The sequence below is a fragment of the Bos indicus x Bos taurus genome, chromosome 19 (assembly GCF_003369695.1).
Source record: "Bos indicus x Bos taurus breed Angus x Brahman F1 hybrid chromosome 19, Bos_hybrid_MaternalHap_v2.0, whole genome shotgun sequence".
NCBI lineage: Eukaryota > Metazoa > Chordata > Mammalia > Artiodactyla > Bovidae > Bos > Bos indicus x Bos taurus.
In genome coordinates this window covers 7,181,903-7,204,007 of record NC_040094.1, presented here as the reverse complement: position 1 = coordinate 7,204,007, position 22,105 = coordinate 7,181,903, and the positions used below count along the sequence as shown (strand labels likewise).

Here is a 22,105-nt window from a genome sequence, read left to right as displayed (position 1 = left end):
CCCACAGGGTAAGTCAATATTTGCAAGCTTCCCCCCTGCCTCAGGGAGTCTCACCTTGACAAGCAAGTTGATAAGCCAGGATGGAATCCAGCCACCAGGGTTTACGAAGCAATAAATAAATACTAGAGAGGGAAAGAAGGGACAATTCAAAAGGAGGAAAAATACAGCAGCAAACATCCAGGTTTACATTCAGGCCAAAATTAAGGAGAGAGGTAACACACAATTCAAGTGGACTCTCCCATCTCCATTATGGGACACTTATATACACACTTTGGCAAACAGTCAAGGCACATTCTGCTGCTATTTATTTAACCCATGGCAAGTGCTAGATGGGGAGGGCATGGCAATCCACTCCAGTATTCTTGCCTGGAGAATCCCCATGGACAGAGGAGCCTGGGTGGCTACAGTCCGTAGAGTTGGACATGACTGAAGTGACTTAGCATAGCATTGCATAGCATAGCATAAGTGCTAGATATTTGGATATGTATCTCAGTTATTGCTCTCAATTATCTTCATTATAAAGTTGATAAAATTAAACTCCAGTTTATAAATGATAAAATTGAGACTTAGAAGAGTGGGGTGATGCATCCAAGGCGGCAGATCTAACACACACCAGAACAATGTTCAGATTTCCCTGCAGTCTCCAGGCCATACCCATTCCAGTCCAGCAGGTGGCCACACAAACCCCTCCCAGATTCTCTCCTGAGTATGGAACTCAAGGCAGACAGGTCCTGAGTCCCTTAGTTTTTGCTGAGTGAGGGTACCTCCTCAGAGATGGTCCCACTAGCCTTCCTGCTCACCTCCAGCCAGAATGTGCAGAACAAGAGCAGCCTGAAGTGAATTCCTAAACCTTTTGGTTCACTTCGATGTTCTGATTTCATTTGCACAATGCAAGAGTAAGTAAAAAATAGATTGATCAGATTTAAACATCCACCTTGCATTGTAGCCAAACTTCAGGGGTGGATTGAGTCTCCTCTGTTTCCTCTGAAGTCATGCCCAGTTCTCTGACCTCAGGGGAAATGCATCCTGCATATTCTGAGCCTCACAGTCACCGCAGCCCTCACAGGGCGCACCATACACCAACCACTGCCTTCATTTTACCTTTGCTCCGGTTATGGCCAGCACTCTCCACAGCCAGCTTCACCTGGCACTGGCTCACCCGGATGAAGCCTGGTCTCTCTGGAAACTGTGGCAGCGAGGTGCCCTTGGCCAGGACCACCTGAATCTTCCGCCCTCTGAAGTCCAGTTCTCGCCGCTGCTTCACATAGACGCACTACACTGCCAGTCAAGGCAAGGCCAGGGTCAAACCTCTCAGATGGATAAAAGGAAAGCCCACAAGTCAGAAGCAAAAGGCAATTGTTTTGTTGCCTCCACTTGGTGTTTGCTCCCTTAATCTGCCAGTTCACTTCCTGCTTGGTCTGCCTAACTTCCCTGCAGAGCCCTGTCACCTCCCACCTGGTGTTCTCTTTTCATAGCAGGCATGGTGTACATACTCAGTTCCCAGTGGTGTCTGACTCTTTGTGACCCCGTGGACTGTAGCCTGACAGGTTCTTCTGTCCATAGGATTCCCAGGCAAGAATACTGGAGTGGGTTGCCATGTCTGCTCCAGGGAATCTTCCTGACCCAGGGCTCAAACCCACAGCTCTCCTGCATATCTTGTACTGGCAGGCAGATTCTTCACCACTGAGCCACCCGGGAAGCTCAAGAGCATGCATTACCCACCTATCAGTGATTCTTTGCTGCTCTAATTATGAGGGGAACCCACTCCTCCTTTCTCCAATAAAGCAATGAGATCTCAGAGGATTTGTCATTTATCAGCTGTGATCCTGGGTAACTTAATTTTTCTGAGATTCGGCTTCACTGTGCAAGAACAGAGAGGAACACTGCCTGTAGACAGGCTTGGTGGGGGCATTGGAGAAAGACTGGAGCAGAATCTCACGCAGGAAGCAATGGTTCCTGTCATTGCTCTCTGTTGTCCCCGTAAGCCCTAATCATTGACCTCTGGGCACAGAAGATGCTCAGGCAAGGTTACTTACCTGGTGACCACAGGAAATATGTGGACATCGAAATAGTAGTAGGCAAATGTCCTCACTGGTTCTGGTTCACCAAGAGTAATATAATCATTTCATCGCAATAAAGATTCTCAGACCAGCCACCATGTCTATGGCACTATTACAGGGAAGGTAATTCAATGTTAAAACTGAGCAGGAAACACACACTCACAGGGTCCAGAGCCAATGCTGGGGGAGGAGGGGCGGTGGAGAGAGCTGGAAATGCGGGGCCTGAGTTCCATCCCCGAGTCGGCTGCTCACCGCCTGATTGTGCGCCTCGATCACCTTAACTCTCTGGGGCCCGGCTTCCTCCTCTACAGACTGAGGGAGTGTATTGAATTATCTGAAGGAAAAGTTGTTTTCAGGTCCCCAAATCTGGGGTACAAGGATTTTCTAGGAAAAATCTCGGAAAGTATGAGCTGCCTTCCCACAATTATAGATGTTCCATGTCGTCAGACCAGAAATCACACTGAGATCTCTGAAAGCTACACAAGAAGTGACAGCTTTAGCAGATGCTTATGCAAGAGTCAAAGACAATGTTGTCCACCTTCTGGATATACCGCCATTGAGTCATGGCCATGAAGAACAAAGACACTTAGAAAGCTGAATAATAGTATGCATTCGAAAAGGATACATCTCTGCTGGACACAAAAAAAGGGAACTCCATTTTCATGTAGGTCACTGTTTCTCCATTGCATTCTGTTTCATAGGCTTCTATTAGACAAAGCAAAACAAACAAACAAAAAACAACACAAAAGACGTTATTGCATCTGGAAGTTCCTTTGGCTTCAATTCACAAGAAGCTTTGATATGACAACCTTGTAGGGTGATAAACCACTAACTCACGAGGCATTGAATTTTAGAGAAAGTCAGATATTTAGAACCACTGAAATCTTGTTGTCCAGGACAGTGTCTGGTAGATAGAATAACACAGTAGAAATAAAAGAACCCAACAAAACTTGTTCATTGTATACCACAAACAACATTCTAAGACAGAATGCAGTGAAACAAAATTAGGCATCCAAAAATAAATTTTCAAGTTCTAAAATCTTGGTAATCATCAGATGACACTACAGTGCCAATAATTTTTCTGTTGTGACCTTTCTCCTCATCTTAAATTTTGTGACATATTACAGGTGTCCTGGAAATGAGCAACCCAGCTTAGAAATGAAGTTTCAAGAGAGGTTAGTGTCCTTCTGAAAAAGCTAGAAAGTGGCTGAACTATGTTAACTGTAAGATGCTTGCCTCTCTCCCGTGTTGCTTTATATCATAGTTACAGGGGACCAAATCTCCTTAACACCCACCATGCTACTGTATGCAAATAGCATCAGCTCTTGAGAGAGAGAGCAAAGCAATGCTTTGAAGTGCACAGCATATGCCCTCAAGCTGTGTGGGAAGCTTCTACCCTTTAGAAGAGGAGCCAAGCCTAAGCTTCTGAAGGAACCAAGAGAATCCCTAGAGAAGGTGCTGACAGCACAGAAATGTGTTATTTAATTCAGCTTTTGAAAGAAAGAAATCTATTAGAAGCAGAACATGGAGTAAAGAATTTATCAGTCCATTACTACAAGAGGTTGAAGATGACCTTGAAAGAAAAGGAATGAGTGGACATCTGCTGCTTTTGCCTGCTCTGCTATGACTCTCCCCTTCTTGCACCAGAATCTCATTCTCCTTCAGAGCATCACCTTTTACCTTCTTCCCCACTATGTAGTTAAGCAGGACTGTTCAATTCAGTTCAGTAGCTCAGTCGTGTCTGACTCTGAGACCCTATGGACCGCAGCACGCCAGGCCTCCCTGTCCATCATCAACTCCAGGGTTTACTCAAACTCATGTCCATTGAGTTGGTGATGCCATCCAATCATCTCATCCTCTGTCATCCCCTTCTCTTCATGCCCTCAATCTTTCCCAGCATCAGGATCTTTTCAAATGAGTCAGCTCTTCGCATCAGGTGGCCAAAGTATTTGAGTTTCAGCTTCAACATCAGTCCTTCCAAGGAACACTCAGGAATGATCTCTTTTAGGATGGACTGGTTGGATCTCCCTGCAGTCCAAGGGACTCTCAAGAGTCTTCTCCAACACCACAGTTCAAAAGCATCAATTCTTCGGTGCTCAGCTTTCTTTATAGTCCAACTCTCACATCCATACACGACTACTGGAAAAAACCATAGCTTTGACTATGTGGACTTTTGTTGGCAAAGTAATGTCTCTGCTTTTTAATATAATGTCTACGTTGGTCATCACTTTCCTTCCAAGGAGTAAGTGTCTTTATATTTCATGGCTGCAGTCACCATCTGCAGTGATTTTTGGAGCCCCCCAAAATAAAGTCAGCCACCGTTTCCACTGTTTCCCAATCTATTTTCCATGAAGTGATGGGGCCAGATGCCATGATCTTCACTTTCTGAATGTTGAGCTTTAAGCCAACTTTTTCACTCTCCTCTTTCACCTTCATCAAGAGGGTCTTTAGTTCTTCACTTTCTGCCAGAAGGGTGGTGTCATCTGCATATTGAGGTTATTGATATTTCTCCCAGCAATCTTGATTCCAGCTTGTGCTTCATCCAGCCCAGCATTTCTAATGATGTACTCTGCATATAAGTTAAATAAGCAGGGTGACAATATACAGCCTTGACATACTCCTTTCCCAATTTGGAACCAGTCTCTTGTTCCATGTCCGGTTCTAACTGTTGCTTCCTGACCTGCATACAGATTTCTCAAGAGGCAGGTCAGTGGTCTGGTATTCCAGACTGACTCAGTGTTAATTTCAGGGCTGGGAAAATGAGCAGAACATGGTCACAGTGATTAGTTCAGGGAAGGCATATGTGGACAGAATCCTGGCTTGCCACTCTCGCAAGTTTAGCCCAAAAGTGGCTTTGTGAAGTTCTCAGGTAGCTTATAGAAGATCTGGGAGGACCAGAGTTAGGTTAAGAACCTCAGGATGATTCCAGAAAAGTCAAACTACTGCAGCCTCTGGACTATACTCCATAGTGTGGACTGTTGATAGCAAGTACCACACATCAGAGGCTTTGTAAATGGCTACAGCACATGACTGAATCACAACTGGCAGGGAGATGGCCAGAGAACACCTGGCTTCTCCCTCGAATATACGGCACCACCATTCCCCATAAAGTAAGAGTAGCTGAAAATAGTATGTGGCCCTAAACCATGACAAGCATGCTGAAGGAAATAATATATGATCCAGGCTGAGGCGATAAGAGCCAATCCTGAGGCTCTGGATGCCATCAGTAGGAAAGTTCCTGTTCCTCTGGGGTTGTGTACTCGGTTAGAATGTAGCCTGCATCTTCTGGTGGCCTCTCTGCATGACACAGAATCTGCCTGAGAATCTGGTCAATACAGAAGAAGGCAGAGTCCAGCTGGAGAAATGAACTATTATGTGCAGCTATCCTGGAAGCCAGACAGCCGTGGATTTCAATGTCATGAACCAATAAATGTTTTTGCCTTTCATTACACTGCAATTTGCTAGCTTTTCTTCCTTGCAACCAGCATTCCTAACCACAGCAAGTGCCTGTCAGGGTTTCTGGCCCCTGGGCTAGCTGTGTCTGGTCCATTGTGCCTGGGACAGCAGAGATCACTCCCCACTCTAAGTGCCAGAAATATCCCCTATTTAATGCCACTCATAATTCTCAATCATTTCTGGGAAAAAATCTAAGAAGTGTAGCCAGGTGACTAGCCTAGGCCCTTGGGTCTCTGGACTCTCCTCCCAGGTTAATTCCAGATTCTGCTACCCCAACAACCCAAAAGCACCCAACTGCTCACAGATTAAAAAAAAAAAAAATCATATTGTTTCATGCCTTCTTCATTTTACTCATACTGTTTCCTGGGCCAAACGTCCTTAACCCACTCACCCTTCACTTTTCACCTCACCATGTATATATATTCTTGCTGTTTATAAAACTTTGGTTCAATTTGTCAAACAAAGCTCAGACACCACTTTCTCCAAGAAGTCTTCCATGCTCTTCCAGGTGTGTGTGTGTGTGGTGTGTATGATGACAACAAACTTGTAGTAAGTTCAAACAGGAGCAAATAGGAGAGTGAATCTATTAAAGTATAAAAAGGAAGTCCTAGAAGTATTGAAGGCATATTTCAGCGCAGCACCTCAGAATTTAAGCCAAAATTTAAAACGAAACATAGTATAATAGAAAGTAAACCTATTGATTTCTGCTGGTTAGAGAAAATAGCAATAGATTCTACCTTCTAACCGATTTTTTCTAAGGAATACATGTCACTCACCTGTAACTTGTGGGATCTGCCGTCTTATATAGCCTAAATCCATACAGATATCTACAAGTAGATCTGGTGGAGCTCTCAGGGTACCAATGAACTTATACTCATAAAGTCCAGTTGGCTGTAAAATGAGAACAGACAGAAACAGCCTATTGATTCCCCAGTTGCTATTACACAGCATATGAAAAATAGTTGCTTGTGCCATCTCACTACTGGGCATCTCCTCTGCAGTCTTGGAAATGCAATGGTGAAAGAACAGGTGAAGATCTTGCTGATCTTGCTCTCATAGTTCTATTTGTTCTTTACCACAGGTGCTGGTGACAGGTACCCAGGTAATTTAAGTAGGATAAAGGAGGTGATGTGATAAATGGTGTCTAGTTTTGGGGGGCTGGTGGTTTGTTGTATATCACCAGGTGTTCAGGGAATGTCTCTATGAGGGATTTATCAGAAGAGTTTCTTCTGAGTATTAGAAGGAGCTGGCCATAGGTAGATGAGAAATGTCCATTCCTGGTAGGGAGAAGGCCCACAGGCTGATGGATTGGTTGTCTTCCTCAAAGAACAGAAAGTCAGGGAGACCAGAGAACTGTGATGGGGAAAAGTGATAGGAGCTGCTGTCAGAGAAGTAGTGGGGGCGGGGTCCAGAGGGCTTTGTGAACCAAGGCAGTGGGCAAAAAGATTTTATTCTAGTAACTATGGAAAGCCAGTCAATAACTTAAAATAGGGAAATTGTTTTCTTTTTTAATAGTTCTTGCTTCTTGGTAGAAAATAGAACATAAATGAGTAAGGAGATGGGTTAGAAGACCAGTACAATGATCCAGAGAAGAGAGGTTGACGATTGGCTAGAGTGGTAACAATAGTGATGGGGAGAAGTCAGTAATTTAGGGTAACATTTTGCAAGTAATGTCAACAGAAATTGCTGACAGATTGGCTGTAGAGACAGAGATAGCTAGAACAAATCTTTTAACATTTGCTTAAACAACCAGGTAGATGGGATATCCATTTCCTGAGAGAGAGAAAGCTTGCAGAGGTGGTGACCTGTGGGCTGACCGAGAGTTCTACTTTGAGCATGTTGAGTTTGAAGTGCTTATTAAACACTCATGTGGAAATGTCACATAGGCAGAGTTCAGACTATTTTAGATAACCATGGGCCATAATGAAACCCCAAACATTATTGTTTTACCAATTCCAAGATGGAATTTTTCAGCAACTGTTTTTTTTTTTCTATAAAAAACTTGTGTATAAAAGAATGAAAAAGGATACATGTAGATAGAGAGCAGATTTGTGTATACAACAGAAGAAGGAGAGGGTGGGACAAATTGAGAGAGTAGCATTGAGCATATACATTAACATATGTGAAATAGAAAGCTGGTGGAAGCTGTTGTATAACGCAGGGAGCTCAGCCTAGTGCTCTGTGACAACCTAGAGGCAGGGGTCGGGGGGGTGGGGTGAAAGGGGAGGATGGAGGAGACCTACAAGAGGGAGGGGATATATGTATGCTTATGGTTGATTCATGCTGTTGTATTGTATTGCAGAAACCAACACAATATTGTAAAGCAATTATCCTCCAATTAAAAATTTTTAAAAAGATTTAAAAAAGAACAAAATGGGGAAAGAAACACCAGCTTCAAATCACAGTCCTTTTTATTCAGAAAAAAAAGATCATTTCTAAATGTCTAAGTACAAGAGATTTTCCTTGTTTTCAAGCCATATTCTGTGAGGATGTAGGCTGGAGGGGATACACTTCACTCGCTGTACAATGGCAACTAATTCCTGACACCCCTGCCAAAAAGTTTATTGTACAATTCCTGACCCTCTTGGCAAAGGGTTCTTTGTTAGGATTAAACTAATGACTTAGTTCCAGTACAGAAACAAACACAAGAAACAAAAATGAACCTTTTAAATGTACCTCTACTTCCAGGTGCTAACGCAGTCCTAATGGCTAACCCCAGAGGAATGAACCTACATTCTTAAACATTGTTCCAAGAACTTATGTGAAGTCAAGGTGTAAACGTGAAAATCTGTCTAGAGATCCTGAGGCTTCAAGGGTCTCCTGACTTAGGTGGCATAACCATAATTCTCAGTTTAGGAATCTCAGATGTCTGTGAAAGTACCTGGAGGAAAAAGGAAAGTAAAGTTGAAACTGAATTCATACGGTGTTTCAGCTCTGAGAGCACGTGGCATTATACCAAGAGTTTCCAATGAGCAAATGAGAGACTGGTAGGTCTGACCTCCACGCATGCTGTGCCATGGAACCCCACAGGAGGGAGGGAGTCAAGAGAAAAGTCCTCCTCCTCCTGTCTCCTCCCATCAACTTCACAGAGGATGAGGCTTTATACCAGCACATATCTACACCCACACACGTTTTAGTTAGCTTGGGAAGACAAAGAATTACCTTCTGTTCAGGAATAGTGTGGCCCCGTTATCTATACACAGTGAGCAAAAAGGATAGCTATGTGTAGAGATTGTGATCTCCCCAACTTCACATGAATTAGCTTTGGTTATCTGGATAAATGAAGGCAAACTGCTTCCTGGAACTAGTTCCCAGCCCTCCTGCATGTATCGATCATTTGAGCCCTTAGGGACTTCAGTCCTGTAATATTACAGAAAAGAAAAAAGAAAGCCCTCAAGGAAGAGAAAAATAAAACAGTGTGATTTATGTGAATACCCAAGAATGAACGATCATGACAACTTTCTTTAAACACTGTCTTCATGGCAGGACTGAAAAATGCCAGAACACCAGAGGACAAATTGTGGGATGACACCTTTCCTTGTCCATCAATAAAATGTTCTTTACAGGTGTTTAGCAGCCCCATCTGAATTCTTGCATCAAAGAATCATTTCCTTTGAAAGAGGACCTCAGCAAACATATTCACAACTTCATTTTGTCTTTGAAACAATAAAGTGAATTTTTATAACTATAAGAATAATTCATATTAATTAAGAAAAACTATAAAATGTGAAGAAAATTTAAATGGCATGTAATGCTAAAATCCACAAATCCCTAATTGCAATATATGATATATTGCTTCTCTTTTTACCATTTTTTATTGAAGTATAGTTGATTTACAGTGTTGTATTAAATTCTGCTGTTTAGTAAAGTGACTCAGTTATAGATATACATACCTTCTTTTCCATGGTCTTTTCCATTATGTTTTAATTTATCACAGGATATTGAATGTAGTTCCTGAGCTATACAGTAGGATTTTTTGTTCACCCATCTTACATGTAAAAGTTTGCATCTGCCAGACCCAAACTCCCAATCCTTCACACCCCCGCTCTATCTCCCCCAGGCAACCACAAGTCTGTTCTCTATATCTGTTAGTCTGTTTTCGTTGCATAAACATGCTCATTTGTGTCCTACTTTAGATTCCATATATAAGTGATAGCATATCACTTATATGCTGAAGGACTGATGCTGAAGCTCCAACACTTTGGCCACCAGAGGCGAAGAACCGATTCCTTAGAAAAGACTCTGATGCTGGGAAAGATCGAAGGCAGGAGAAGAAGGGGATGACGAAGGATGAGATAGTTGGATGGCATCATGGACTTATGGACATGAGTTTGAGCAAACTCCAGGGTTGGTGATGGACAGGGAGGCCTGGCGTGCTGCAGTCTATGGGGTCTCAAAGAGTCATACACGACTAAGTGACTGAACTGAACTGATTTTCTATACAGTGCGCAAAAGGGATAATTATGTATGGAAAAAAAGATCTTCTCAGCTTCCATGAGTTAGCTTTGGTTATCTGGACACATGAAGACAAAGTGTTTCCTGGAATAAGTCCCCTTCCCTTTTGAATGTAGTTTCTGCTCTTAGTGACTTCACTCCAGTAATACCACAGAAAACAGAAAGCCCTCTAAAAGAGAAAAAGAGAGTGATGCGACTTACGTGAATACCCAAGAAGGAACTACTATGACGACTGCCTTTAAACAGTCCCTTCACGGCAGGACTGAGAAATGCCGGAACACCGGAGAAGCAAAGTGCTGGGTGACACCTTTGCTAGTCCGTCCATAAAATGCTCTTTTCAAGCACCGAGTAGCCCCACTCAAATTCCGGGTCAAAGCAATTTTTACCCCTCATTCCTTTCAAAAGAAGGGGTTTGTTTCAAAAGAAACAAACTCACATTTTCATTATGTCTCTTAAAAATGAAATTTTCATAATTATAAAAGTAAGTCATATTCATTGAGAAAAATTAGAAGATGCCAAAAATAATAAAGAAAACTAAAACATGTAACTTCATAATCCTCAAATACCAACTGAATATTTTGCATATTTTTTGAGTAAATAAATATTTCTATGTGTTATACAATGGGAGTAAGATAGTATAAACAGACTGTATTCCTATTTTTAATGACATCATTTTGAAACTGAGTGATCAGCTAATTTTATTATTCTGTAAGTTATTTCTGTTTCCATATATTTTCACAATTATGAACATTGCTGGAAAAATTATTCCAAATGGACAAACCTGGTTCCTAATTCTAACTTCCTCATTAGGCAAGTAAAATGCCTCTTCAGAGATCAATTTTAGGGTCAATGACATTAACATTTTAATGCTCTTTATACTTTTTATAAATCTTTAAGAAAGAATTTTACCTATTTATACTCTCACCAGTAGCAAAGAAACATCTCACCAGAACTGGGTACCACTGTTTGTACAAATAATTTAGTAGGAGGACGCATAAATCTTAGTTTTATTTGGGCAATGTACTGATGTGTAATTCTCTTTCAAATTAGAGATATAATTCTGGTGCAAAATTTTTTGCAGATACGTTTTGAAATTCTAACATTTCAATAAATGACTAAACAAGTATACTCAAAAGGTGCTTGGCTTTTCCTGAAGGTCCTCCAGAAAAACACTTTTAAGAATGGCTCAATTTCTTTATCCAAAGTAAAATGCAATGCATGCTTTTCTTTTTTACATTACTTTTAGGGTTAGTTTCTACTGTATAGCACAGTGAACCACTTGTATAAATATCCACTATTTTTTAAGACCCTGATGTCAGAAAGATTGAGGGCAGGAGGAGAAGGGGGAGACAGAGGATGAGATGGTTGGATGGCATCATCGACTAAATGGACATGAGTTTAAGCAAACTTTGGAAGACAGTGAAGGATAGGAAAGCCTGGCGTGCTGCAGTCCATGGGGTCACAAAGAGTTGGACACGACTGAACAACCGAAAAACAACATACTTTTCTAATGACGCACTGATTACAGGATACTGTAATTTCCTACACTACAGGTGGTAAAAGAATTAGTCAATGGTAGAGAATCAGTTGATACCATGTGTAGAATATAATTCCCAGAAGAAACGGGAGATTCATTATAGCATATACTCTCTTTCTTACTAAGAAAATTGCACAGCTGATAATTTTCCTCATCTCTTTTACAGGTAGAGGCAGCCATAAGACGATTCTTTCTTCTTTTGAATATGGGTATGATTCTAGAGCTGAAGCAGCTATTTTGTGATTAAGAGACAATAAAAATGAGAAAGCAGAGTGAAAATATTCAGAGTTTTACTGACATTGTTGATCAACTGATTCAATGCCAGCAACTGCTAACCTCCGGACTACCTGCTAGGTGAGAAATAGAAACCCCTCTTTGGGGACTTCCCTGGTGACTCAGCTGGTAAAGAATCTGCCCGCAATGCAGGAGACTGGGTTCGATCCCTGGATTGGGAAGATCCCCTGGAGAAGGGAATGGCTACCCACTTCAGTATTCTGCCCTGGAGAATTCCATGGACTGTATAGTCCAGGGGGTCCAAAGAGTCGGACACGACTGAGTAACTTTCACTTTCCCTTTTCACTTGTTTAATACTTTGTTAATCCAGTTGTCTGTTACTTGCAGCTACAAGCAATCCTACTCATTACAAGTGGTTCTTATTGAGAATTTTATTTGAGCTCTGCGATCCTGAAAAACAACAGAGATTAAGAAACTCTCCCATGCTTTGTGTTTCAAAAAACAGCTATCACAAAAGAATCACTTTTACACACACACACACACACCCTTTGTTTACCTATCACAAGGCCAGACACAACACCTCTAAATTCCCTTTGACGGTCCCACAAATGATCCTCTAAGCTACTTATTTCAAGGATCAATAGGCACAAAACGCTTGTTCACCAAACTAGTTAAGCATCTCCTTCCTCCAGACTCTAAATTTTGGCCCAGCCTCAGTCTAAGCAGCATCCAGCCCTGCTGAGAATGAACTGGCCTCAGGGTAAGACATTCTGTTCTATTCTTCAGCAGACCACCTTCACCTCACTTCCCCACAAGCGGTTTCAGTCTTGCTGACTCCTCTCTCTCTGGGAAAAAAAAAAAGACCTTTCTGCCTCTCCCCTGAGAAACTCACGGATCTTATGGTCAAAGTATTCTTCCTAATACAATGTCCTCCAATCTAAGTCCAGGTTTGCTTCTTATTTGGCATTAAAGTAGACTGACAAAACAGTACTGATCAGACTTCTGAACATTTCCAAGCCTGTGAGACTGTGTGATTCATTATGGAGTTCATTAAAATAGCACACAATACTACACTATGTAATTCATTAAAATAGTACAAAAATACATAAGCATTACTAAAACGAATAGTTAAGGAAGAGAATAAGAGATAATGGACACAATTAATGGACATTAAACTGCAGCATATTTAATTCTGCATAGAAATCTGAAACTTCACACACTCTATTACAGAAAGTTCCACCTCCTTCTACTATGTACCACAGGAAAAAAAAAAAACACAGCAACAACCACCATGGGCCCACTATATTCTTGGGCCTGAGAAAACAGTCAGGCAAGGTTTACACTTGGCTTTTCAGCTTGGAATGGATTTGCCTTGGTGATCTGTCAGCGTCACTACAGCTGCCATGCATTCTGCGCTGGAAGCTGTCCAATCACTCTGACCTGCTATAAACTCTTTCAATAATACGAACATTCATTTCTCTAAACACAGTGCAGGTTCTAGTTTTAGGTTCACTATCTTGTGTAATCTCAATAGAGCCCTGTGGTATCAATAGGGACACTGGTGTCACGTCCCTATGACATGAAGCTCAGAGAGGTGACATACTTGCTCGAGTTCGACAGTTAGCTCTGGGGACAGCCAGAGAGAGGAGGGCACCATCCCCTTCTTCTCCCCACGACGGCTCCTAATATGGCTCTACTCTCTCTGCACACTTGCTCCAAGCCACTGTTCCAAACGACAAGCTAAAGATGTCAATAAAGATGGCACAGGCTCTCAGAGCTGGAAGGAGTCTTAGATCCTTATGAAAAAAATGACAGCAACGCATCAAAAGGCAGCTGATGACTCCTGCTGGCAAAACCTGGATGGGAAACTTTCCTTCCAGTCCCTAACCCAGTGTTCCTGCCCCAGACTACCCAGAAAAATGCAAATCTGCAGAGACACCAAGTAGCTTGGTGGCTGTCTAAGACTGGGAACGGAAACAGGGGATGACTACAAATGGGGAACAGGTTTCTTTGGGGATAACACAAATATTCGAAAATTAGACTCGGGGAAGGATGTGTGACTCCATAAACTTACTAAAAATTAGTGAACTATACACTTAAAATGAGTAAATTTTGAGGTACTTAAATGATACCTCAAGAAATACAGCTGTTAAAACTAGAAGATTATGAAACTCACTTAAGGTCACACAAGTAATGAGCTTGACCTGAAGCTCATTCGTTGCAAAAGAACCTGGACCTGAAGCCAGCGATATGACGGCAGAGTTCACAGCCTATGATCCCGCCTCCAAGCGTCACTGGCCTCTCCCAACATATTATTAGAGAAACAACAAGCCGTCAGAGTAGACAGAGCTCTGGCCAAGGCGACCATGTGATTGAACATTCTAGTGGACAGTTCTGAGTGAAAGAGCTTTGTCATATGTTTCACCAGGACAAACATAATGCAGGTCTTGAAGGGTAGAGTAGAACAGAGATCACCCTACTCACAGCAAACACCATTTAATTTACTAGGGGCTTCAAAATGTATCCTCTCATTGGATCCCTGGCACAACTCTGGCAGAAAAGGAATTATCTCCAGCTTACAGATGAGGAAGCTGAGACTCAGCTAGGGCCCTAGGTTCATAAATCCCAAAACCTCAGAGCAATTAAGCATCAGAACTGTATTTTAGACCAGGAGTTACTGAATCTGTCATGCTGTCTATTTTTCACAGTCCACAGCTAACAATAGTTTTTTAGATTTCAAAGTGGTTATGTAAGTCAATATACAGCCTCTTAGTCTATAAAGCCTAAAGTAGTTTCTATTTGGCTCTTTACAGGAAAAAAAAAAAAAATTTGCAATCCCTGCTTTAGACCATTGCCGCCACCACTTCTAAAAACATACAGTCCAGAAAAGCTCTGGATTACTAGAGTCATACTGCTACTCCACATGCAAGAGAGGAATCTTTGCATTATAAACCCCAAATATATTATATTTTATTTTAAATCACATGTGGCTTTACCATTTAAGCTCAGACCACTCTTCAAAGTAAATCTGCTGATCTTGAGCACACCATACAGGATAAGCAACAACACTCTTAAACAAAACATATTCAAACCCAGAAAACCAAAGAGAAAAAGAAAATCTTAAAAGAAGCTGTCAGGAAGGAAAGGGCCATCACTCTACTTATAGAGGAATACCGATGATAATTAGAGCAGACATCTCATCAGAAACCACTCTGCAAAAAGAGAAAAGGTAGGGTGAAATATACACTAAATCAATCACTGACCTAGAATTCTATACCCAATGAACCCATCCTTCAAAAGTGAAGAAGAAATACAAACTTTTTCAGACAAACAGAAACAGGGAATTCATCAGCAGCAGACCTGGCTCTGGAAGAAATGTTAAAAGAAGCTTTTCAGGGAGAAAAACATATGCTATAGGTCAGGAACTCAGATAGACATTGCATAAAAGGTGCCTGTTTTATTGTCTTAAAGTTTCTGGAAGGTATGAACTTTCTGTCTGATGAATACATCAGGCATCACCAAAATGCAGGCACACAGTAAGTTCTGAAACACTGCTTGAATGGGTCATGAAGCAGTATTTTGGAGGTTTCTTCTTACTAGGGTGTATTCAAACAGCCCCAAACCAGCTGTGCAATACAAAGTCTGACTTACACCCGCAGACAGGCCTGGGGATCTTGCTCCCCCCTCCCCGCTAAGGCATGCCTTCAAATCTTGGACCAGCACCTTGTCATTGGTCAGCATCTTCATGCTGCCTCACACCACAGGCTCGTCCTGAGAGAAGTGAGGAGAGAGAGCTGAGGCTCCAACATTATCTATCCAGTTACACTGAGGGGCGATGGGGCAGGAGAGAGACAGAGAGAGCGAGCAGACCTGCACCAGTGGCAGCAAGTAGAGGAAGGCTGCACATGCTGCTCAGCTTTAGCCACGGTGGTCCTACCCACTCGTACATATGGCTCTGTAAGTGTCCCCAATGCATCAACTGCTCCATCGATCATGTTAGTACCTAGTAGGATGGGAAAAGGGAGAAGAGTCCTTCACCCAGAAGTGAAGAGGTCCGTGATGCAAGTCGGATTACGATTCCATCTGGGAAATCAGAGTGAAGCTTCTCACCACTGAGGTAAATCCGTTTCCATGGCAATTTACACTGCTTCCTTGCAAAAGACCAAGCCATCTTTTGACACAGCACGGCTGAACCTAGTTTTCCGAGTAAGGCCAGGCTCTCAGTAGTTCAGTAGGGCAACAGCACAGGAAAGAACAATCCCTGGGAAAGTACTGTCTTCTCTTGACCAAACTCACTGATGAGAAGACCTTTGCAAGGACAAAGGCAGCCGCTTCACACAGGGCCAGACACTTGGTTTCAAATCGTAAGAAGTCAAGCCCTCAGTCAGATTTTTCCAGACCAACATTTTCTTGGTCTAAATCAATGATGTGAGCTCTGCATGCCAGTTTCACTCCATCTACAGGCAGGTCACAGTGTCTACTGGCATAGAATCCAGCCTAAAGCTCCAGGGAGACCTGACTGCAGATCTCTGGGAAAGCTTTTGCAAATGACCCACGACCCTTCTCTCCAAGGGAACCTTCTCCCTGCTGTTCAGGGGACCACATCCACTCCCAAGTGGACACTGAAAAACCAGGAAGAGTTGGTCTTCACCTGGACATGACTTCCACCTTAAGATAGTCCTCCTTTTCGCTCTTCCCTCTCCTGCCTCTTGGTGCCACCACATGGGGTGGTGCACCTGAGCACCACATGAGAAGCTCCCCTTACATCAGTGGTTCGCAAAGTATAATCCATGGAGCTTCGGTATCACCTGGCCATTCGATAAAAACAAAATGTAAAAAGGAGGAGGAGGAGAAGTAAAGAATGTAAAGCCAACTCTCAAGTCCCACCCAGATCCACTGAATCTGAAACGGAGTAGGATATTAACTGTGAATTTTAACAGGCTTTGCAGATGAATGTTAACAGGCTTTGCAGATGAGTCTAGTGTATGCTCAAGGTCAAGAATTACTCTGCCATGGATCATTTCATTCAATGTTTGTCAGAACCAATGATATTAAAAAGCAAGAATTAAGACTTGTTTTGCAAATGAGGAAGCTGAGATTTTAAATGAAACAGCAGCCGGCCTATATCCCCCAAGTAGTAAGTGGGGGCCACTCTCCAACACCAGGTTCACCCTGGTCCTGTGTCCTTCTGGCCCCTCCTGGAAAAGGAGGGAAGGTCAGCCTGGAACTTAGCACTCAGCGTTCCCTCTACTGCAATGGTTTATAACACAGCACACTCATTACAATTTCTTGGGAAGCTTTCACATGAAAAAACAAAAAGAAGCAACAAAAACATATTTTATTTTGAAGCATTTCAAACACACCAAAGTAGACAGGACAGAATAATCAGCCTCTAGGCGAAAGGGGAACTTCTCAAAAGGACCATCCAAGCTCCACTCCAACTCTGTTTACGATGGGGCTCTAATAGGGCTGAGAGGTGACCTGAGAGCTCCCCAGGCAGCTCTTGAGCTTTGAGGAACACTCTCTGGTCCATTTCTCCTCTGATATTTGCAGGGCGCAATCTCTTCTTTCATTTATATCTCCACTCAATTGTTAACTTCTGGAAGAGGGTTTTTCCAGATTCCCTGTATCTAAAGCACACCTGGATATCCCCACCTCTGCCATAAGATCTCTGTATCCCTTCATCCCACTTTGCTTTTTCTGTAGCATTTTTCAGCTGTCATTTCATTATATACTATGTTTATTATCATCAGTGAATACTGTTTATTGTTTAAGAAGCTTATTCACTGAACCAGCAGCTCCTACTGCCTGCTCCCTGCTTATGCCCAGTGTCTGTCAAGGCACTACCACATCGGAGGCACACAGTGAATATCTCCTGAATAAATGAATGATAGTGGAACAGAGCAGAGACTGTAACTCAAGACTCTCTGCCTCCAAAATCCATGCTCTTTTCCACAGCACCACATAGACTAGCATAGCACACAGCAGTGTTACCCTAGCTTCGCTTTCAGTTCAGTTCAGTCGCTCAGTCGTGTCCTACTTTTTGCGACCCCATGGACTGCAGCACACCACGCCTCCCTGTCCATCACCAGCTCCCGGAGCTTACTCAAACTCATGTCCATCGAGTCGGTGATGCCATCCAACCATCTCACCTCTGTTGTCCCCTTCTCCTCCCTCCTTCAATCTCTCCCAGCATCAGGGTCTTTTCCAATGAATCAGTTCTTCATATCAGGTGGCCAAAGTATTGGAATTTCAGCATCAGCATCAGTCCCCCCAGTGAATATTCAGGACTGATTTCCTTTAGAATTGACTGGTTTAGCTTTGCTTAGCTTGGAGAAAAAGAATGTAGTTCTGAATTGAAGCAAGCTATATATTTGGTACTGAGTTTATCCAAGTACACTGGTTCGTGTCTAAGTACTAGCTATGAGGGCTTGTGTGGCTCACTCTGGGTCTTACCGCCATCCATAAAATAAGAAAATAAACCTGTCTCTACCTATTTTCTATATTTATTGAGAGGGATAAATGAAAACTTACATGTAATAGCATTTTTTATATTAAGGGGCCATGTAAAGATAAGTTAGCACTACACTTGGGGAGAGAAAAAGAAGGTGAGAACAAGGAAACAGAGTAGGCAAAGAAAGCAGGACAAAAGCAAAAAGAAAGGGTGATGGGAATTGGACAGAATGGTTGCAAAGAGACTTTCTAAGTCTAAAATTCTGTGATTTAATAGGAAAAGAGAAAATGGAAAAGTATCAAAAGTAGCCATTTGTGCAAGAACAAGATTCAGAATTATTCGAGTCTACTAAAAAGAAGCCACAATTTTTTTTACTTTAAAATACAATTTATCTGTCATACTGCAAACTCTCTCAAGTACCTGTATGCTTATGTCAGTCTTTTCAAATCATGTGATGGTAACTTCGTTACAGCATCATTTTTAGATCATGATCACTCCTCCCTAATGCAGACTCACAGCGGGTTATTCCCTGTGGAACAGCCATCCAGGTTCAACTGGATAAAAGTCACTGAAAAGTCTGAGAAGGGGGCCTGTCTGATTCTTCTTATTCCATAAATTCCAAATGGTACACCCCTGATGAAACAGCTAATATGCTTTGTATGCAAACCATGATGGACTGCCTTTACCATAATCAGGACATTCATCCATTGAACATGTCCCTTACTCAACAAAGATTTAGCAAGAACTTTGATGAAAAGGGTTATTTTTGTATGGGTACCAAACGTAACCTTACTGAAACAAAATCAAGCATTTCAAGAAGCCTTATAGGATTACCTGTCTCAGCTTCTGCTCATGGGTTTCACATTAACAAGAAATAGGAAGAGACAGGAAGAAGCAAGGGACTCATTCCAGCAGGGTGGAAATCTGTAGATGGTTATTAAGAAATAAGATGAATAATGTGTCTATTGATGGGACTGAAGGAAAGGTCTTAATGCAACTCCATCAAAAGTCAGGTGGATCAATAAGACCCTCTGCTAGTCCCCTAACATTAAAGGGCCCCAAACAAGTCCACTCTGTACACCAGTCGGAAGAACTGAAAAAGCCAGATGATAACAATTGCAATGAAAACCCTGACCTGGAATGACCAGGGCAATAGTCTGGTATGTAAACCAAGGTGAACATTAACAGAGGGGCCAGGATTTTCTGGTTGGACCTCCAGTCAGGGACCTGGGGACCCAAGGCCATATGCATAACGGTTCTGGGCCGGGAAGTGGGTGGACGAGGAAACAGAGTCACATAATATCAACAGCATGCATGGTGGATGAAACCACACTGGATCACCAGACAGAAGAGGGCACAGGGTTTTAGGGGAGATAAGTGCAGGTCTAGGCAGGGTAGGACAAGCTGAATTCACTTGGACATGGAGTGGCATTCAGAGACAAGATTTACTAACCGAGGGATTTGATGGAATTCTCCTCCAGGAGGAAAGTAAAGGATGGGAGTCAACCTGGAAAGAAAATGCGGCTCTAGCAAAATGGGTCAGGCAGCAAATAACACTGGATGTGCAACTAAGGCTCTAGGAAAGGGCTCGCACCTGACACAGCAGGGTCCCTAGACACTGAATGCACGTGCAGATCACGGTGGCCATGGGCAGTGGCCCCAGCCTAGCTGCTGGGGCTCAAGGCCACGCCTATGGCCTCAAACTTACGGGAGCTCTCTGGAAAGACTTGTAGCTTACATCAATGTACTATAACTGCCCTCATGCCCAGAACAGGTGGAAATACGACTTATATCATGGTTCAGAGGGATAAGAACAGTTCTGAATACCCATCCTCCCCCCAGGAGGGAGGTGGGCCCTGCTCCATGTCAATACACAATGGAAACAATACAAAACCAGACATTCGGCCTCAGCTCAGGCAGGGGCTGCTGTGGGATAAAAGGCACAGCCCTTCAGGGGATGTGAGGGGAGTGGTCAGGGCTGATGGGAGGACAGGACCAGTGTGGAGGAGCCATGGGCCCTGGACCAGCCTAGTCCCCCAAGCACAGCCCACCTGGCATACTTGCCCTCTAGAGTCAGTGGAGGAGTGTATCATAGCGTAGGTCTGGAGCTAGAAAGCTGAGTTCCAACCCCAGAGTGAGTCTTGAGCCTTCAATTTAATCTTTCCATATATCCATTTCCAAATTGGTAATAAGGTGATAGTCCATATAGTGCCTGACAACATGGCACCGATGTGAGGACTAAGTCAGTGTCTGCAGAGCACTTAACGGTGCCTTGAGCGTAAGACAGCATGAAATGAGTAGGCTATTACTGTAGGTTTTATTTTTTACACAATCAACAGGGCCATTGGAAGGGGCATGATAAGATCACAATCTCTTTCAGGTGCTTGATTTCAGGTGTGCAGGATGGAAGGGAAAGGGTGGAAGGCCAAAAAGCAAGTCAGAAGATCACTGCCATTTTAGGGAAGAGGTGGCACTCAGAGTGACAAAGGTCAAGGGGAAAAAGGGAAGGGAAAGGGGCCAGACATCAGATACATCTGAGCAGTGAATTGCCAACATTTGGCAAATGCCTGGAAGTGGCCTGTGCGGAAAATGAAACAATTTTATCCAGAAGATAAAAGGATTTTTTCTGAAAACATGTCCATTTTTGCAGCCAGGTAAATGCTTAAATGACACTCAGAAATTAATTCTGCCTGCTCCACACTGAGCTTCCTGCTCATTGACCCTGGGACACACCCAATGACAGGCCATCATTCCACCTGGCCGGTTACCTGGCTCCAAAGGCCTGCCGCCACACCCGCAACTCCATTCCTCCTACCCTTCAACTTTTCCCCAGACTTTTTCTCAGGCTAAAGCTATTCGGTGCAGTTTACAAGGAAAGCGGCAGCACTCCAAGGAGCAAGTTAGTGAAATGACTAGAGTGGACGGTAGGTCCCTTCTCAGCAACATTCCTCACACCACACATACCACCCTGTACATCCACTCTCTGAACACCCCGGTCGCTTTTCTTCCTGGATTCAATCTTAACATACTCCCCGCCACACAGATAGCACTGGCACCCACGTGGGAAAGAGGCTCACGTCCCTTGCAGGCAAGTGGGTGGGGCTAAGCAAGAATCCGCAGACCCACGTTTTCACTCTGCCATCAACTTTTGGCAAAACACTTGCCCTGTCCGGTCCCCTCACCCCCGCCCCCCGGGAGCACTTCCCACCCCCATCCCCCGGGAGCACCTCCCACTCCCACCCCCACCCCCTGGAAGCACCCCCCACCCTGTCCCCCGCAGACGGCCGCCCGGCGGTCCTCTAGGGACGGACAGCTACCTGGTCCAGCAGCCGGTAGACGCTGATGCCCTGGGTCTCCTCCAGCAGCTCCCAGGCGGCCCCGGAGAGTGCGGGCCGCTGGAGCTCGGCGCAGGCCTCCCTGAATTGCTCCTCCGAGAAGGTGCCGGTCCCAGGCTCCATCCTTCTGCAGCGGCTGCCCCGGGGCCCGGAAGGAAGAGGGGATAGGTGGGGCTCATGCTCGGAGACTGGACGAGGAGTGGCCCAGCGAAATTTGGCAGGGACCAGAGAGAGACCCGGACGCGGCTGGGGGCGGGGCCCATAGGGGCGGGGCCTTGAGGGCCTCGAGGGGACGGGGCCTCGAGGGGTCGGCCTGGAGGATTGGGCGGACCCAGAGCTGCGCTGGAACGCACAGCAAATAGAACTAGAGAAAGGTCGGACTTGATCTGCATAAAGGTGGAGGGCTTAGGAAATGGGGAGGCTTCTAAAGCAGAGACATTACTTTGCCAACAAAGGTTCCTCTAGTCAAGGCTATGGTTTTTCCTGTGGTCATGTATGGATGTGAGAGTTGGACTGTGAAGAAGGGTGAGCGCCGAAGAATTGATGCTTTTGAACTGTGGTGTTGGAGAAGACT

General features: G+C 43.7%; 1 protein-coding gene across 1 annotated transcript in view; it reads right to left on the bottom strand.

Moving 5' to 3' along the window:
• Positions 1 to 21,795, bottom strand: part of LOC113878121 (phosphatidylcholine transfer protein-like) — a 29,634-nt gene extending 7,839 nt beyond the window's left edge. Inside the window, exons 1-5 of the mRNA XM_027518982.1 lie at positions 21,514 to 21,795; positions 6,293 to 6,407; positions 2,686 to 2,765; positions 1,102 to 1,273; positions 55 to 122 (exon numbers count right to left, since the gene is read on the bottom strand). Coding sequence (XP_027374783.1) covers positions 55 to 122; positions 1,102 to 1,273; positions 2,686 to 2,765; positions 6,293 to 6,407; positions 21,514 to 21,654 — 576 coding nt within the window. The 5' untranslated portion in view covers positions 21,655 to 21,795. The remainder of the gene's footprint in view (positions 1 to 54; positions 123 to 1,101; positions 1,274 to 2,685; positions 2,766 to 6,292; positions 6,408 to 21,513) is intronic.
• Positions 21,796 to 22,105: the final 310 nt, after the last annotated feature.